Source organism: Ursus americanus, chromosome 26 (assembly GCF_024610735.1).
Source record: "Ursus americanus isolate L20-20 chromosome 26, mUrsAme1.1.p, whole genome shotgun sequence".
Taxonomy (NCBI): Eukaryota; Metazoa; Chordata; class Mammalia; order Carnivora; family Ursidae; genus Ursus; species Ursus americanus.
Window position 1 is genome coordinate 7823276 of NC_142152.1, and position 20485 is coordinate 7843760.

Sequence of the window (20485 nt, forward strand, 5' to 3'; positions counted from 1 at the left end):
CTTACTTTATATTTTTAAAAATTAACCCTTACTTGACATTTTTCCTACCTTATCCTTTTGCCTTTTAAATTATTTGGGGGCATTTTTCTTTTTAATTTGTGCGTAGTCATATTTATCTGTTGTGTCCCCTGTAGTTTCTACTTTTGGTGATATACTTACAAAGGCCGCCTACTCTCAGAGATTACATGGTTATTTGTATTTCTTCTAGTACCTTTATGAATTCATATCCCACATTTTAATCTCTTAACCAGTATGCTGAAATCGTGAATTAGAGGTATATCATGGTATTAAGATCCTACTAACTGTCCTCGGAATCCAGCAGAGATTAAGGTTGAATGAAATACAGTACATCTTGGACACAGCAGGTTCTAAGGGGAAACTACTTTTCCAGCACCCACTTGATGAAGGAAACCACTGGTAAAACCTCCTATAATAAAACTTAAATCAAAATAAAAGAGAAAGTTCAATAATGTGTTTTATTATCAGATTGACAAATAATTTAAACAAAAATTTAAGCATAATTTCAGTGTTGTCAAGGGTATGAGGAAACAGGAACTTTCTCATACAGTGTTGGTGGAAGTATGAATTTATATAATCTTTTTGTGGAGAGAAGTTTGACATTAACTACCAAATGTTTAAATGTGCATACTCTTTGATCTAACAATTGCACTTCTAGAAGCTCTTTCTTAGCAACAGGTCTATAAATGTGGAAGGATACCTGTACATGTTGCTCATAAAAGGGAAAAACTAGAAACCTAAATGTCTACTAATAGGAAAATGGTTAAATAATTTAACATACACCAATATTATAAAATCCTCTGGAGTTGTTAAAGAATGAAATCTATATATAATCACTACATGTATAGTATCATTTACATAACATACTGTTAATTTTTAAAAAAATAGTAAGTATGGTCTGATCCCATTTTATAAAAAGAAAAAATAGATAATATAGATAGATGTACATGTAACTCTATATAATAATGACATTGAATTTTTATTGAAAAATGTCTGAAAAGATAGAATCGTTAAAAATGATTACCTGTAAGGAAGAGAATAGGGTTCAGGTAGGAACTGCAGGCAGGGAATAACTCTTTACACTACATACTTACATAGCTTTTGAGTTTTTATACTAGGTATGCATTACTTTTATAAAGGGGAAAAATTAAAAAGACTTGTTAAAATTCTGAATAAAAAATATTTTAAAACAAATAGGATTCTAAAGTATAGTAGTTAATACAAAGACAATGGTCTACAGAAAGTACAGAAAACTAACACATTTTATTTTTATAATATACAATAAAGTTCCATTAGTAAGCCTTTGTTTCTTTTTTTTTTTTTAATCCCATCAAGAAACATATAACTTTCTTTCTTCTTAAATTGAATCCTTTCATAGTGTTCCATATCAGGAATCTGCAAGTTTACTTAAACTGAATAAGGTTCTTCAGGGGAAAATAATGTGGTTTTTTTTTTTTTTTGGTTTTTTTTTTTAAAGATTTTATTTATTTATTCGACAGAGACAGAGACAGCCAGCGAGAGAGGGAACACAAGCAGGGGGAGTGGGAGAGGAAGAAGCAGGCTCACAGCGGAAGAGCCTGATGTGGGGCTTGATCCCACAACCCCGGGATCACGCCCTGAGCCGAAGGCAGACGCCCAACCGCTGTGCCACCCAGGCGCCCCAGTAAGCCTTTGTTTCAAAATGTTTATGTCTTATAATAAATTTAACCACTAGGATCCAGAACCTAAAGCCATATTGTAAAAATTCTTAACATATTGAAAACTTTTACTTTGAAAAGCAACTTATTTTAGGCCAGATTCCCCTAGGAAAAAATAAGATCTTAAAAACACAAAGATGGAAATGATTTCAAACGTATTTATCTAATAGGAATTTTATATACTGAGACTATATTATGCAAAACTCTGTAGACTATTTGGATCTGAATTAGAGAGATCTGACAGCACTTGTATTTTTCTTTTGATCCTCCTATGATCCCTTTTTACCGAAGCACATAACAAACAAGACCCGATTCATTATTTTGCTAATACAAAACACTACTTTAAAGCAACAGTGTCTTTAATTATAAATACTATAAATTATAAATAACAGAAACCTTGAATAAAAAATCTAGTGACAATTACTGGAAGTTCATTTATTTCAAATACTCACTTACTACAGTTGTCTTTGATCTCTTTACTATGTTTACAGTAATGACCAATTTCCTCATCTGTTGTATTTATAGTTTCATGTATCTTACAAATAGTTGCCTTGTTTTCTTTAATATCTTCAAAGCATTCTGGAAAGAAGAAATGTTTATTTTTAAGGTAGAAATCATAAATTCAAAATTAACAAATACAGAAGAAAAAGGGGTATGGCACCTTACCTAAAAGAAGGAGAATTAGAGAACTGAGAGGAAGTGAGGCTTGAGATGGGAAGGCCCTATACTAAAAAGCACAGAACCAGAACCAGGCTTGCTCCTAGACCCAGAAGCAAAGGATTTGTGTTTGGGATGGGAGAAGTACATCTGAAACTAATATTATACTGTGTTAACTAACTGGAATTTAAATAAAAACTTAAAAAAGAAAAGGAAGGAAGGACGAAGGGAGAAAGGAAGGAAGATATGTCCCTGTTCCTCATCTTTAACATAAGAGGGCTAAATTAAGTGATATCTAGGATCAATGGCATCTTATGACAGTATGAGTTCATGTAAACATTTAGTCATCTATGATACTAACTTGTTTTGGTTTTGACAAATGTAAAATTTCTCTTCATCAATTCCACATTAATTAATTATTAAATACACCTTCGACTCACTTATTCCTTTGTTACTAGTGAGTAAATATAAGATAAAAATATAATTTCTTAAATATTAAAATAAATTCTTATTTTATCTGCATTCTTTTTTGTTGCAGAAAGGTAACCAAATTCTACCTTTTAGAACTATCAAGAATTTAATGGTTCTATTTTATGATAGCTTTTATGTAGGATCTTAAAATACTATATTTATGTAATTTGCTTTGCCATTTCTATCATAATACCATTTTTCAGAATTATTCCTGAATATGGACATCCATCATTCCTGGCCCCTGACTTTTGGTGAGGTCTAAAAAGATTTTAAAAATTCATTCATGTGATCCAAAATCTATAAAGAATTTATCAAGCTCAACACCTAAAACCCAAATAATCGAGTTAAAAAATGAGAAGACACAAATAGATATTTTTCCAAAGAAGGCATACAGATAACTAACAAACACATGAAAAGATGCTCTACATCATCATCATCAGGGAAATACAAATCAAAACTACAATGAGATGTCACCTCACACCTGTCAGAATGGCTAAAATTAACAACAGATGTTGGTGAGTATATGGAGAGAACATTCTTACACTATTGGTGGGAATATAAACTGGTGCAGCCACTCTGGAAAACAGTATGGAGGTTCATCAAAAAGTTAAAAAGAGAACTACTCTGTGATCTAGCAATTGCACTACTAGATATTTCCCAAAGGGCACAAAAATACTGATTGGAGGAGTGACTGGTTGGCTCAGTCAAGCATCCAACTCCTGATTTGATCTGAGGGTGGTGAGATGGAGCCCTGGGTCAGGTTCTGTGCTGAGTGAGGAGCCTGCTTAGGATTTTCTCTCTCCCTCTGCCCTGTTCCCCACCCTTCCTCAAGGGCTCTCTCTAAAAAAAAAAAACTGATTAGAAGGGGTACATGCACCCTGATGTTTACAGCAGCATTAACAACAATAGCCAAATTATGGAAAGAGCCTAAATGTCCATCCACTGATGAATGGATAAAGAAGATGTGGTGTAGGGTCACCTGGATGGTACAGTCAGTTGGGCATCCCACTCTTGGTTTCAGCTTGGGTCCTGATCTCCATGTTGTGGTACTGAACACCCCCACCCATTCTGGCTCCGTGCTCAGCATGGAGTCTGCTTGAGATTCTCTCTCCCTCTCCCCCTGACCCTCCCATTCATGTTCTTTCTCTCTCTCATATAAATAAATAAATCTTTAAAAAAAGATGTGGTGCATATGTACAATGGAATATTACTCAGCCATAAAAAAGAATGAAATCTTGCCATTTGCAATAACAACGACAGAGCTAGAGAATATTATGCTAAGCAAAATAAGTCAGTCAGAGAAAGACAAATACCATAGTATTTCACTTATATGTGGAATTTAAGAAACGAAACAAATGAACATAGGGGAAAAAAAGAGAGAGTGAGGCAAACCATAAAACAGACTCTTAACAATAGAGAACAAACTGAGGCTTGCTGGGGAGTAGAGTTGTGGAAGGGATGGGTTAAATGGTGATGGGTATTAAGGAGAGCACTTGTAATGGGCACCGACCAGTGTTGTATGTAAGTGATGAATCACTAAATCCTACACCTGCAACTGGTATTACACTGCATGTTGAGTAACTGGAATTTAAATAAACTTGATGCTATAAAAAAAGCATAAGTTTAAAATTCACTCATATGTTTGGAATAACCTGTTATATGAGAAAAATAACATTTTCAACTGTGCTTAATTAAGGTGTTACATCTGCTTAAAGCAAAATTCTTCAACACAAAATAACTGAATGCTGAATACAGAAACTTAGGGCAAACAGCTTAGTATTAGTCACTAGATAGAACTAGATCAAAAGTTATAATCCCAACTATAAGTTACCCTAAACAAGGCAACTACTTATTATCTTATATGCCATAAAAAACTTAAAAACTAGAATAACTTCACCATGCAAAACGACTTACTATTAATCCGTTGAAGCATATCTTCTTTAGTACTTACATCTTGCTCATACTGGAAAACTAAAAAAAACAGTGACTTCATTGTTAAAATGTTAAATGATAATACAAATAGTTCTTTATTTCTTTATTTTTATTTATTTTCTCTTTGTACCTACCAAATTCTAGCAAAAGTCTGTCCAAACTGACAAATAGGCTGTCATTCATCTTGGATACTACATTAAAAAAAAAAAAATTGTAAGTAAGGATTTTCTGAAGTCATATGCAAAACAGCATATATCCGTTTGGTAACAACCTTTTTAACCAGGCCTTATTACAGAAAAATGTGGGGGGAGTAAGAACTGAGGAGGAGAGACCCCTTCAGCCCAGTCCTGGGCACAGCCCCAGGAAAGCACTTAATAACTTGCTGAATGTCGTTGCAGGACTGAACTATCTGGGGGGCGGGGGGAGCCTTCATAATCGTTTATACGCGGTATTGCTATACGTCATTGAATATTCTGGAGTGCACAGACACCAAGATCTCAAAAGGATATGCCCTTTGAAATCATCTCTCTGAATATGCCCTTTCTCGGCGCGTGTACTCTACGCGTAGCAAGATTCCTAAAGAAAGTCTTTAACCAACACCAAGGTAAAACCAAGCGAGAGTGCAATTTTACACTTAAGAATTTACCACCAAAAATCCAAGAAGTGGAGGTTATCACAGGACTGCCAAATCGCCTTACAAGATAGGCCTGCGGCGGGGGTCGTATTACTTGTCACGCGCAGATTCTAGGAGCCACTCTTCCCGCCCGTTCTGAAGCGCGAAGTTCGCTGACGTCCAACACCCTCACAGCCAACGCGCTTCCCCTCACCCGGGTCGCTCCCCAGCCCTCCAGCCGGGCGGCAGCGCCCACAGCTTGGGCGGCACTGTGGCGAAGGAGAAGGCCACGCGCCGGCAAGCCCTCACGCGGGCGCTGGTCGAACTCTGGGGGCTGGGCCCGCCGCCCCGCAGATCCCTCAGAGCCGTCGGCCCAGCGAATAACCGCCACACGCAGATCCCTTTCCCACCCACCTCAACGGCCCCTCCGGGACACGAACGTTTCATTCCCTCCCTTCTCCGGGTCCCACGACTAGACTCACGGTTGCGAACGCCGGGTACTCCACGCAGAACCTGACACTGAAAGGCGGGCCGGGGTCCGCCTCGGCCTCACCCAGCCCCGCGAGACCCCGCGAAGCCGGCCGCGGGAGCAGCAGATCACGCTGAGAGCGAGATCGAACTCCCCGCGAGAGCAGCACTGCGGCAGTCACCCCTTCCCCCTGGGCGAAGCGTGAACCGAGCACCCTAAAACCCCAGAAGTAGTGCTGGAGTCAGAGAGGGAACCTGTCAGGGATTCTCCTGTTGCCTTGATGTTGTTTTAAGACGATTCATTCCTCTTGTAACAGTTTAAAAAGGAATTTTCGGGAACAGCAGTAAAATTGATACTATCCTAACGTGAGAGGAAAAAAAAATCAATCATCAGAATTCAACTTTGCATTCAGAATTTTCCTTTAAAAGCAAGCATAAGAATTCAAATACATTTTAGTTCAACATTCTGAGTGACTCATTTGTTTAGTTTCAAATAAAATGCACATTAACATTTTTTTGTCCAAATGCTGCCTTTAGATAATTTGTGCTCTTAGAATTTGTCAGCATATCCAAAGTGAAAAAAAAAAGAGTAGAGAAAAAATAATTTAAGCAAATCAGCCCCCAAATTGCTTTAATTATTAATATATTTCTGGTAAAGATTTTCAATACTAAATGATCTAAATAATTGCCTCAACTCACCACAACCTAAATTCGCAGATTATTAAAATGCAAAAGAAACTTTCAGAGGTTGTTCTTGCTTAAATACCTCAGATTATGTGTGCATAACTGACTTTATTATGATGTGATGTAATGTTGCTCATTTGTATTAATGATAGTAAGCCATCAAAACTAATGAAGTTTGATGATGTAAGAGATTTAACAGCTTTATTCTTATACTTGTTTATGATACATTTGTTAATCACCCCCTTTTTAGGAAGGCATAAGGGCATAAATATAAAGGTTAAAGTTATTTAGTCTTGCTGGTACTACATTGCTGTGACTGTCAAGACAATTTAATAATTTGGTCAAAAGAGTTGATTTGGTTCAACATAACAGATTTTCTTGTAAAAATTTGTGGAAACCTAGAAACACCACCTTACTGACACCTGAAAATCAATTTATTTGCATCTAAATTCACATCTATGCATATCCTAATTACTCTCACAAAAATACAACTGTGTTCTACCAAAACCACTACCACCAATTCCATTCTAAAAAATCCCTTCTGGAAAGCAATAAAGATAAGAAGTTCCATCTACTGAAGAGTTTTAAATAACAAATTTTATTCTTCCCTCTCTATCCCCCCAGTGAAATATAGAGCACCATTTGAAAAATTATAGACCTTTGACTCAGGTAAACATTTATCTTAACAAATCATTTTCTAGGAAAGTAATCCTATAAAAATCCCTCCCTACCTATTAATAGCACCTTCCCCTTTGCTCCAGACATGCAAATCAGAATCTGAAGAAATTCTTTATTTAAACCTGCTCTCCACTCCAATTGTACTGTATTCTTTTTTTTTCCTTTTACTGCTAAATCTATCCAACAGGAAACACATCTTCTATTTACTATAGCTTCCACTCCTTCCCCCATTGACTTTTTAAACTCATCTGCTATCCCCATCACATTTAACTGCTTTCTCAGATAATCAATAAAATATTTTTATTCCAAATCTAATGGTCTTTTCTCAGCCTTCTCCCCACACCATCTTTTTTTCTAACTCTCCTCCATATTTGGTCCTATTAAAGGTCTTTGCAACCTTGACTTCCAAGACACTACTCTCATAGTTCTCTACCTCTCCTACTTGCACTTCTGATTTTGGCTTCTACTTCTTTCCCTTTTACCATCAACTATGGACTCTTATCAAAGCCTTTTCTTTATCTCTACCTTTCTCTATACTCGTTTCTTTGGATAATTCATTCTGATGACTTTAGTTATCACTTCTGTGCTTAAAATTCCCAAATCTTTATTTCCAGTCCTATCTCACCATCTGAAAGTTATAAAAATATTTACATTTACATGATTTTCCGTCAGTCTGGGTCCAATCTGATCCAAATCCAAAGGCATCTCTTCCTTTCCCTCTAACACACCTGTCTCAGTAGCACAGTAATTCCCCCCAAAATCAATACATGGAAAGTTGGTATCTTATACTCATTACTCTTTTCATTTCAATAACTATTCACAAAGTCTTGATGATTTTTTCTTTTTTTTAAAATTCAATTAGCCAACATATGTAGTTTTTGATGTCGTGCTCGATGACTCATTAGTTGCATATAACACCCAGTGTTCTTTGATATATCCTTCGTATATATCCAATCAACTCTATAAACCGTTTTTGTAGGAATACAGTTATGGATTCAACTTCTGGTTCTGTCACTTCTTAAGTCAAAACTTCAGGCAAGTTTCTAACCGAAGCTTAGTTTTCTCAAATGTAAAGTGAGAATCAATAACTCCAACACCTTGGGGCTCGGTTGGTAGAGCATAGAACTTTTGATCTCAGGGTCATGAGTTTGAGCCTCATGTGGGGCATGGAGATTACTTAAAAAAAAACTCCAATATCTTGGCTTCTGAGATACAGTATTTACCTGTTTTTTTCTACTATTTCTAATAATTTATCTCTTCTTTCAGAATCATCCTCTTCTATTGAATCATGAAATATTATAAATTCCTTAGGCTTAATCCTAGCCCTTTTCTTATTCTGTACTCTATATTAAAGTAATTCATCCCTGAACTCAACTTCCACTACAACTACTATACAGATGACTCACAAATGTATATCTCTAGCCCAGACCTCTAATATCAATCCACATCCTTAGTGGCAAACAACAGAAGGTTGTTCTGGCTGGTGTAAGCAAAAACAGAATTTGTTCAAATGATAACTGCCTATCACAAAATCCCCAGAATAGCTAGAGAACCAGACTCAAAGGCAACATAGCGAGGAGCAATGCCCAAGCTCATACCACAGAACTGGAGGTCAAGACAACACAACTACAACCAAGCACTAAGGACTGCAGTTCAAGCCACTACCACCAGCATGAGATGCTTCTGTTACTTCCATTACCACAACTGCCCTACAAACTTGATCTTATTTCAACTGCCATCACTGCCAGAGGAAATTCTTCCTAGGGCACACTTCTTTGTGTCACTTACATCCAATTCAAAATTTCGGGTAGGTACATTTGATTTGGGGAAGCCTAGGCCACATGCTCCATCTCTTGTTTCCCTCAGACTGAAGGTAAAAAAAAAAAATTCTCCAAATATAAGTGAATTTAAATGCTAGAAAGTAAAAAAAATAACAGAAACTTTCTATGATACCTATTCTCTGAGTCCAGATGCAAATATCTTAAGTGCCTACAAAATAAGCCAAAACACAATTCATATTTTTCCCTCCACTAATGCTGGGCCTTTTTTGTTATCTCTCTTTCCATAAATGTGACCAGTATCCATTTGTATGTGCCATAAATCTAGGTATCATCCTCGACAGTCTTCCTCTCATATCATCCCCCATATCTAATCTATCACAAACCCTACCAATTTTATCTCTTACGTATCTTTCAAATCCATCTATTTCTCTCCATCGCAATTGCCACCATTTTAAAGTCCAGGTTACCATCATTTTCTCACCTGGATTATTATAGTAGCTTCCAAACTAGTTTTGCTGCATATCTACTCGGGCCCTCCAGTCCATTCGTCATCCATCCTTCAATGGAGTGATTTTAAATGCAGATGTATTACTCTCTCTTTGTCTTTGTCTTTGTCTTTGTCTTTGTCTTTGTCTTTGTCTCTCCAATACACACATACACCTTAGAACACTTCAGCAGCAATGACTTCCTACTGTTCTAAGGACAAAATTCTTATCATGGCTTATAAAGCCCTCTATGATCTTGTCCCTATCTATCTCTGCTTCTTCATATTATACCAACCCTATTTTCTTCCCTGCAATCCAACCTTACAGACCTTCTTTCAGTTCTTAACATGTTCCTTTCTAGACATTACACTTGCTGGCTGCTCAGCCTGGAATGTTCTATCCTTCATTTGATAACCTCCTAATCCTTCAAACCTCAACTCAAGTATTGTGATGCTCATTATAAACTCTCAGAGTTCGTGTATTCATCCTTCATAGCCTTTAACATGATTACAATTCTACATTATTTGTGTAATTATTGTATAAATATCTATCTCATCCATTATACTGTAGGCTTCCTAAGAACAGACCCAATCCCCTCTGTCCCCTCTCCCCCAACACACACAAACATCTTGACAGACAGAAGGAATCATCCCAATTCAATTCACATGCAATTATAACATAATAATGCCACCTCATTCTAAGAACAGTCCTTATAGGGAAAACAGTCATAGAAGAGGAAGTGAAGCAATTTGAATCTGACACAAATTTATTTACATGAATGGCAATCAGGTCAATGAAAAAAACCAACAAGTTTAAAGTGTGCCCAAATTTTCAAAAATGCATGATGAAATTTACATTTTACTATTACCTTTATGTATTAATATTAATCAAAACAACTCCCCCTCCTTTATGTCCTCATTTGATCCCCTGTGGTAAGACTAGAGCTGCTCACCTTCCTGGCCAGATTAGGTTTGTACTTTCATCACTTCCTTGAATTACCACGTCAATAAAAATATGAGTAGCTATTTGACAACTCTGCTCTATTTTCTTGACAATAATCCTAATGCTAGTAGGTTTCCTTCTAAGTGCATGCAAACCATATTAGGCAAACAAAACTTTCCTTGTTCTTATAAATCTTATAGGCACCATTTAATGTTAATTTGACCCATTCATTGTTTTACTGTTCATGTATCTTTGATTCTGCTTTCGGCGCAATCCTGTTTCCCTCAAGTGTATCTACTTACTCCTAAAATCCTATTAAATGAGATCTTAAATTTTAATTTACCCCCTTATTCTATCCTCTACGTCACGTGATTCTTTAATTTTATTCCTTTTTACTCACCATTGTATGCCCAACAGCTAGCCAGTGCCTGACACAAGATAGACACTCAACAGATACTTGAATGAATGAATGAATGAATGAGAAGTGCTCAAAAAGTGATTATATCATTTCATATCTGAATTACTATAACAGACTGAAGACAACCCATACCCTTTGTTTTATTCTATATTCTTCCTATTCCATCTTACAACAATACTGATTTTTCTTGTATCTATGTCATTATGGTATCCATCTATTTGAAAGAAATTAATGATTGTATTGTCCTCTGCTTCAAATTGGAATGTCTGCACTATTTTAAGACCTTCTATAATTTGACCTCGACCTTATTTACCAACAAAATCCTTTTTTTAGCACCCAATTCCCTCACTGATCCATGAAGACACTATGCTTATTTAAACCTCCATGGCTTTGTGTTCAACGTTCCTCTCAACTGGAAAGTTTCTCCTTGACCTAATTAAATCAGTTGTAGAGAAATAAAGGCTTAGGACATTCAAGAGTCCCTTCTAAGACAACAGAACTCCTCTTTCTTAACAGAAGCCAATAACACTATGTATCTAGCACCCACAGGGCTCATCTCAGGGATGGCAAATCACAGTACTCCATTTCTGGAGCCAGTCTTTCCTCAAATGGTATGTGCAGATGGTGAAAGAAAAATGTTTCTCTAAGCTACTGAACTCCAAAAACGTTTTAGGGCTGGAGCTGCTAACTGTCCTTCTCTCCATATGGAAAAACTCACCCTATAATGAAGGCAACACAGACAAAAGCAGAAACAAGATATAGAGGAGTCAACTACTCCTGGGCTTTCAGTTCTGTAAGTCAAGAGATTCCCTTTTTGTTCAAAATAGTTTAAGTACAATTTATATTGCCTGCACTTATAGAGTCCTTTTAAATGCAGAGAAGTAGAGATGATAAAATTTTTGTGTCACTTCACATGCCATTTGAAAATTGACTGCATCAAATTTCTAAGCTTCAAAGTTAAATTTTCTTTGTTTAGTCTCCATCAATTAATTATAACCATGCCCTGTTTTAGTTTGTTTCATATTGATCCATGATTTCTTATACATATTTTATTTTCCCTGGAGTTTCAATTGTACTTTTCCTCCCAATAAAGAGAAGAATCATATGATTATTCAACATATCATTAAATCCCTTAGGTGCCTTACTACTTGTTAAATGCACTAGCATGATTTCTAAGCCCAGAGTAAACACAAACATTCTACTTTGAGAGACCTATACCTTCCCAGGCTAATCACTCAATTTCATTACAGACTATTTCTTAGGCTTCAGTCTGGGTGCATTCACAGGAGTAGGAGGGGATAGGAGAGGCCAATTACCACGGTCTTGCTCTGGATAATTTTTCAAGCTATGACCTCATTTTCTGCTCCTCTTCCCCTTCCAATTATCTATATCTACCAACTCAGGGACAATCAACAGAATCATTCATTTTAAACAATAGTAAATGATAATTACTGCACAGTGCTATAATACAATGATGCCTTCAAAATCTATGGAATTGTATAGGACTTAAGTCCTTTACAATAATAACCTCAAACCATGATACTTTTTCAGCTCTCATATCTGCTTTTCCTATATAAGGAAACTATAAATTCTTATTGACAGACATAAAAGAACATTTCAATAAATGACAGCCATTCCATGTACCTGAATGGGGATATTCAACATCATAAAGATGTACTTTATCCCAAACTAATCTATTTATGTAATGCAATTTGTTGAAGGAGGTCATTGAGAGGATGTGACCGCTGGTTGACCTGTGAGCTAGACCCAAGCACTTGGAGGCTCCTCAACACCTCCCCTATCCTTGGGATGCCTACCATTCCCACCATGGGAGCCATATTCAAGGACATGGCCTTGAGAGAGTAAGGTGTTATTGAGACAAACTGGACTGTATACATGACTAAACACAGTTAATGCCTCTATAAACTTTTAAGATTTGGCATGTGGGTACAGAGATCTACTCATCTTGTGCCACTTAAGACAAGCCTCACAAGTAAATTACCTTAAACCTGCCACCTACCAATCTAAAGTGGCCTGCCTGTTTCTTTGGTCTCTCTTGCCCTCTGTGTACAAGAGTAAGTTTCTTTCTTTCTTTTTTTTTTTTTTTATTACATCAAGCCGTACTGCATTATAGGCCACATTTGGCGAATTCTCTCCGCTTTATTTTTTTATTATTAACATATAATATATTATTTATTTCAGGGGTACAGGTCTGTGATTCATCAGTCTTACATAATACACAGCCCTCACCACAACACATACCCTCCCCAGTGTCCATTACCCAGCTACTCAGCAACCCTCACTTTGTTTCCTGAGATTAAGAGTCTCTTATGGTTTGTCTTGTTTCATTTTTTCCTCTCTTCCCCTATGATCCTCTGCCTTGTTTCTTAATTTCCACATATCAGTGAGATCATATGATAATTGTCTTTCTCTGGTTGATGTATTTTGCTTAGCATAATACCCTCTGGTTCCATCCATGCCATTGTAAATGGCCAGATTTCATTTTTTATGGCTGTGTAATATTCCATTGTGTATATATACTACATCTTCTTTATCCATTCATCTGTCGATGGACATCTGGACTCTTTGCATAGTTTGGCTATTGTTAACATTGCTGCTATAAACTTTGGGGTGCAGGTGCCCCTTTGGATCACTACACTTGTATCTTTGGGGTAAATACCCAGTAATGCAATTGCTGGGTCAGGGTAGCTCTATTTTCAACCTTTTGAGGAACTGCCATACTGTTTTCTAGAGTGGCTGTACCAGTTTGCATTCCCAAGAACAGTGTAGGAGGGTTCCCCTTTCTCTGCATCCTCACCAACATCTGTCATTTCCTGACTTGCTAATTTTAGCCATTCTGACTTGTGTAAGGTGGTATCTCATTGTGGTTTTGATCTGTATTTCCATGATATCAAGTGCTGTTGAACACGTTTTCATATGTCTGTTGGCCGTTTGGATGTCTTCTTTGCAGAAATGTCTGTTCATGTCTTCTGCCCATTTCTTGATCAGATTATTTGTTCTTTGGGTGTTGAGTTTGATAAGTTCTTTATAGATTTTGGATACTAGCCCTTTATCTTATATGTCATTTGCAAATATCTTCTCCCATTCTGTCGGTTGTCTTTTGGTTTTGTTGACTGTTTCCTTCTCTGTGCAAAAGCTTTTTATCTTGATGAAGTCCCAATAGTTCATTTTTGCTCTTGTTTCCCTTGCCTTTGGCAATCTGTCTAGGAAGAAGTAGCTGTGGCTGAGGTCAAAGAGGTTGCTGCCTCTGTTCTCCTCTAAGATTTTGATGGATTCCTGTCTCATATTTAGGTCTTTCATCCATTTTGAGTCTATTTTTGTGTATGGTGTGAGGAAATGGTCCAGTTTCATCCTTCTGCATGCGGCTGTCCAATTTTCCCAACACCGTTTGTTGAAGAGACTGTTATTTTTCCATTGGATATTCTTTCCTGTTTTGTTGAAGATTAGTTGACCATAGAGTTGAGGGTCCATTTCTGAGTTCTTTATTCTGTTCCATTGATCTTTGTGTCTGTTTCTGTGCCAGTAACATACTGTCTTGATGATTACAACTTTGTAATAGAGCTTGAAGTCCAGAATTGTGATGCCACCAGCTTTGGTATTCTTTTTCAACATTCCTCTAGCTATTTGGGGTCTTTTGTTGTTCCACAAAAATTTTAGGATTATTAGTTCCAGTTCTGTGAAAAAAGTTGATGGTATTTTAATAGGGAGTGCACTGAATGTGTAAATTTCTCTAGGTAGCATAGACATTTTCACAATATTTGTTCTTCCGATCCATGAGCATGGAACATTTTTCTATTTCTTGGTGTCTTCCTCAATTTCATTTACGAATATTCTACATTAATAAAAGAAAGGACAGAACCATATGATCCTCTCAATAGATGTGAAAAAGCATTTGACAAAGTACAGCATCCTTTCTTGATTAAAACTTTTCACAGTGTAGGGATAGAAGTTACATACCTCAATATCATAAAAGCCATCTATGAGAAACCCACAGCAAATATCATTCTCAGTGGGGAAAAATTGAGAGCTTTTACCCTAACGTCAGGAGCACGGCAGGGATGTCCATTATCACCACTGATGTTCAACACAGTACTAGAAGTCCTAGCCTCAGCAATCAGACAACAAAAAGAAATAAGCACCCGAATCAACAAAGAAGAAGTCAAACTCTCACTCTTTGCAGATGATACGATACTTTATGTGGAAAACCCAAAAGACTCCACCCCAAAACTGCTAGAACTCATCCAGGAATTCAGTAAAGTGGCAGGATATAAAATCAATGCACAGAAATCAGTTGCATTTCTATACACCAACAACGAGACAGAAGAAAGATAAATTAAGGAGTCGATTCTACTTACAATTGCACCCAAAACCATAAGATACCTAGGAACAAGTCTAACCAAAGAGGCAAAGGATCTGCACACAGAAAACTACAGGGGTAAGTTTCTGAACCAAAAATTGGTGAGCCAGCCAAGAAAACAAAGAAATATGCCTTGAAGAAGGGGGATCTGCTGAGGAAATTCCAAGTTGACCATTGACCTCTAAATGGGGCAGAATGGCCCATATGTCAGATGTTTATGGACCCCTGCATAAGTACACAGACACCCCAAAAATGCAAGTTGTTTTAATGAATGTGTTTGAGAAACTCTGCATAGTGCACTGCAGCAAAGAAGGGAAATAGACAGCTGCCACAGTGGACTGGCCTCTATTGTGGGCAGTTCAGCTGGCCATCAACGCCCAATGAGAGACTGAAGCTCAAGTTAGAAAGAGGGAAAAAGAGCTGAAGTTAGAGAAAGACAGGCAGTTGTCTGCTACTCTGCTAGCTTTGGAGCTGGGGACTAGGTAGGAGAGCGTCATAATAAGTTGGAGACCTTTGCATGCCATTTTGCAAAGCAAGGAGGGCACAAACTACCACAGATTAAGATCCAAGCACTTGTGACAAAGCCTGATTAGGACACTAAAAGGTAGAATTACTGGGAAAGTGAGGAGAGCAAAGGGAAGGATGTTGTGGTTATTGCCAATGATATAGACAGAATGCCCCATGCTCTCTGACCCCTAATACAAAGGACAATTTTAATTAGTAATTATCCTAGAATTCTAAAAATAGAAAAATATACCCCAAAACTCCTAGGAGAAAACTTGCATTCTTTCTTTGTCCCTTGAGGTTGTAAATTTATCATATCTGAAATGTAAACATCCCAACAGATAACTAAAACACTGACCACAATTGACTGAGAGTAGAGAAGAAAAAGGGGGAAAGAAGTTTTTTAAAATACAGACTGCTATAGAAGCTCCCTTACCCCAAATCTAGTCCGCCAAAGACTACTTGTAAAGGGCAAATATAAATCTTAAGAAATCTTCTCCACAAATATTAGTAAAAAGCTTTAGCCATGTGAGTGGGTAAACTTAATTTGTTCCATCAGAGACACATTTGGGTTCATCAGAGACACATTTGGGTTTTGTAAACTAGTGAGTTTTAGATTGTTATATTGTTAAAACTTCATGGATGAAGTTTTGGAATGAAAGCTATAGGGTTTCCGAATTTGTCTGTATTCTTGCATATGCCCGTGAATATATGTTATGTATATGTGATGATTTTCTGCCTCCAGAGGGTATTGCCAAAATTAATTTGTAGAAGAGTTCTATTTAATTGGCTTAAAGAAAAATAAGCTTTAAAATCAATAGTGTATTTATATAAAACTGAAACTTAATTTTATACATAAATTTTATATATAAAATTTATAAATATACTTTATAAATATTTTATATATTATATATTTATTTATTTTATTTATTATAATTATATATTACACATATTATTTATTATATATTATATTTATATATTTATAAATGTTATAAATATATGTGTATATATTATATATAATTTATTTATAAATTTTATATTATAAATTATATATATAAATTTTATAAATATGTATTTATTTATCCATTCATCTACTGATGGACACTAAGGTTCTTTCCATATCTTGGCTATTGAATATAATGTTGCTATAATAGGGGTGCACATATCTTTTAATTAGTGTTTTCATTTTCTTTGGATAAATATCTAGTAATGGAATTACTAGATTATATGGTATTTCTATTTTTAACTTTTTGAGGAAAGTCCATACTGTTTTCCACAGTGGTTGCACCAATTTACATTCCCACCAACAGTGAGTGCACAAGGGTTCCTTTTTCTCCACATGCCTACCAACATTTTTTATTTCTTATCTTTTTGATACTAGCCATTCCGACAGATGTGAAGTGATATTTCATTATGGTTTTGATTTGTACTTCCCTGATGATTAGGGATGTTGAGCATCTTTTCATGTGTCTGTCGACCATCTGTCTGTCTTCTTTAGAAAAATATCTATTCAGTTCCTCTACTATTTTTTAATCAGATTGAGGGTTTTTTTTTCTATTCAATTGTATAAGTTCTTCATATATTTTGGATATTAACCCCTTATCAGATAAATCATTTGCAAATATCTTTTCCCGATCCGTAGGCTGCCTCTTCATTTTGTTGATGACGCAAACTTTTTATTTTGATGTAGTCTCAATGGCTTACTGCCTATGTTTTCTTTTAGGAGTTTTATAGTTTCATGTCTCACATTTACATCTTTAATTCGTTTTGAGTTTATTTTTGTGTATGGTGTATGAAAGTGGTCCAGTTTTGTTCTTTTGCATGTAGCTTTCCAGTTTTCCCAACATCATTTGGTGAAGAGACGTTTTTCCCCATTGTATATCTTGCCTCCTTTGTCATAGATGATTTTTCTATTCTGTTCCATTGATCTTTGTGTCTATTTTTGTGCCAATGCCACACAGCTTTGGTTACTATAACTTTGTAGTATACCTTGAAATCTGGGGTTTTGATAGTTTAGTTTTTCTTCCTTGAGATTGCTTTAGCTATCTGGGGTCTTTTGTATTTCCATAAAAATTTTAGTATTAATTTTTTCTAGTTCTGTGAAAAATGCTGTTGGTATTTTAATGGGATTGCACTGTATCTGTAGATTGCTTTGGATAGTATGGAATTTTTACCAATATTAATTCTTCCAATCCGTGAGTATGGAATATCTTTCCATTTGTTTATGTTGTCTTTAATTTCTTTCATCAATGTTTTATAGTTTTCAGAGTACAGGTCTTTTATACCCTTGGTTAAGTTTATTCCTAGGTATTTGAAGTCTTTAAGTGTCTCTTTGGTTAAATGGATAACTAAGTATTGTATCACAGTGACCTATGATCCTATTTAATCAAGAGTTTTAAGCTTTTTTTTTTAAGATTTTATTTTATTTATTTGATAGAGACAGCCAGTGAGAGAGGTAACACAAGCAGGGGGAGCGGGAGAGGAAGAAGCAGGCTCCTAGCGGAGGAGCCTGATGTGGGGCTCCATCCCAGAATGCTGGGATCACGCCCTGAGCCGAAGGCAGACACTTAAAGACTGCACCACCCAGGCGCCCCAAGAGTTTTAAGCTTTTTGATAATTTTGACAAATTTCTCCAAAAGAAATCTCTCAATAAGGTTTTATTGACCTTGAGCTAACTTTGGGGTCTTGTAGAGGAGTCCTAGAACGTCTCAAAAGATGTGCTCTCTCTCCTTATAAAAGAGAGATATTAGACTAATCAGGCTTATTTGTCATGTAAAATTACATGGAAAGAATTGTAAAAAAGGAAGTGATGCTAAACTTTAAGTTATTTCATTTAAATATGTTACTAATATTAGTGTCCCTGCAAAAGTATTTCATCTTCAAGGAGATTTATGAAAAAGACTCTGACAAGCAGAGGTTGCTGATAACTAAGATCAATTTGCTTTCACATGAGAAGGGTAATAACAGACCTTTCAAGTACTTCCACGAGACTATCCACACAGCCCCACATTATGTTATGAGATGGTAGCCTAAGACCTATCCCTGTTCTCCTTCCTCATATCAGTTAAATGGGCCTATTTTATTGATAATACAGTGTTAACATGTGAAGCCTTGCCTCTGCTGCTGGACACCTGCAGACTTTGCTGAAACATCTGTGAGGGAGAGGATGGGCAGTGAATCCACAGAAAACTCAGGGCCCAGGCACTGCTGTCAAATTTCTGAGTTGTTTAGCCAGGTAAGATGCATGTTATCCCAGAGGCTGTGATTAATGATGTGCAAGCCTATCCAACCTCTAAGAATATAAAAGAGGTGCAAGCTTTTACAGGGATTTGGGTGTTTGGAGGACTTTTATTCCCCACCTGGTACAGTGCCTCTGTCTCTTATACAGACCACACTGTCTTTCACATCCAACCTATAAGGCACTGACAGTTGCTGGCAATCGGAAAGCTGATGCCCTTGGTTTGGGTATGAGGCCTAGCAACTGACCCTTCATTAGCTATGCAGATTTTGTGCATAGAAAGAGCAGCCACCATAGCACCCAGGTGGGATAGCATATTGCCAAAGATGCTGGATTGCCCTTGAAAAACAGTGACTTGGTTAATGCAGTAATAGCATTCCTGTGCGTTCTAAACAATGCCTGAGACAGTTGCCAAGGAGGCTGGGGCCATCCACCAGAGTTCTCAACTGGAAGAATTGGCAAATTGATTATATTGACCCCATTCCTCAGAGTGAGGGTTCTAAATATGCCTTGGTTTGTATGGATACTGCATCTAGCCTAACCAAGCTTTCCCCTATGGCTGCACAAACCAGGCTGCCACCATTAGGGCATTAGAGAATCTGAGTACCATGTGCAGAGGCCTTCATCAAATAGACAGTGACTGGGAATCATGTTTGAAAGGTCATAATATGCAAGATGGATCAAAGAACCCAACACTGAATGGAGGTTCCATCTTCCCTATAATCCACGAGCAGCAGAGTTGGTAGAAAGCAGAAATACAATGTTAAAGCAGCCGATTAAATTACTAACAGGTAAAACCACCTTGGCCAGATGGACTACTGTCCCAGGCTTTAATACATTTGAATGATCAACCAGTAGAGCCTATTGTCCCATATGCCAGAATGGGGATTCCTGCTGAGACACCCAATACCACAAAGATATGGAAGTTGTAGGAAACAGCCATTGCCCCAACTCTCACTGTGGATCAACATGCTATGCTGCTGGCAGACAGCCTCTCCTCTGCTGTCCTGCCTGCCACTCCCTTACAGTGTGTTTAGTAAACTTCTATCTCCTTTAAAAAATAAAATAAAAACAAAAACACACCACAAAAAAAAAACAAAAAAAACAAATATGCTGCTGAGAACACCAAAGCCCTATCACACCTGGGAAAGGCATCATCTACTGGAATTTACAATGGGATGTCTCACCAGGATGGCCAGATAGCCTCCAAATAAACCATCTCTATGCTAGTGGAATCCCTTACTGACTTCCCAGGGCATAATGTGGAAGAGAGGTATGTGTAAGATTATAAGAGCCAGTGATGAGGGATGGGGTATTGGAGAAGGTCATTGAGAATGCTTGACTACCCATTGACCTAAGAGCTGAACCTAGTCAACTGGAGTCTCCTCACCCCATTCCTTATCCTTGGAATGTAAGTTCTGCCCACCATTTCTACAGTGGGAGCCATTTTCAAGTACATAGCCTTGAGAGGGTAAGGCATTGTTGAGACCATCTGGACTGAATACATGATTGAACCCAATC

At 37.0% G+C, this 20485-nt stretch overlaps 1 protein-coding gene across 3 annotated transcripts in view; it reads right to left on the minus strand.

Moving 5' to 3' along the window:
- The window catches only part of C26H14orf39 (chromosome 26 C14orf39 homolog), a 52885-nt gene extending 47927 nt beyond the window's left edge, over nucleotides 1-4958 (minus strand). For 2 of the 3 annotated variants that reach the window (XM_087855943.1, XM_045810439.2), the window contains exons 1-3: nucleotides 4910-4958; nucleotides 4758-4814; nucleotides 2168-2294 (exon numbers count right to left, since the gene is read on the minus strand). In XM_087855943.1, the coding sequence (XP_087712069.1) occupies nucleotides 2168-2294; nucleotides 4758-4814; nucleotides 4910-4958 (233 nt within the window). Of the gene's footprint in view, nucleotides 1-2167; nucleotides 2295-4757; nucleotides 4869-4909 lie in introns of all 3 variants that reach the window. The other variant, XM_087855944.1, reaches the window with a different exon arrangement.
- Nucleotides 4959-20485: the final 15527 nt, after the last annotated feature.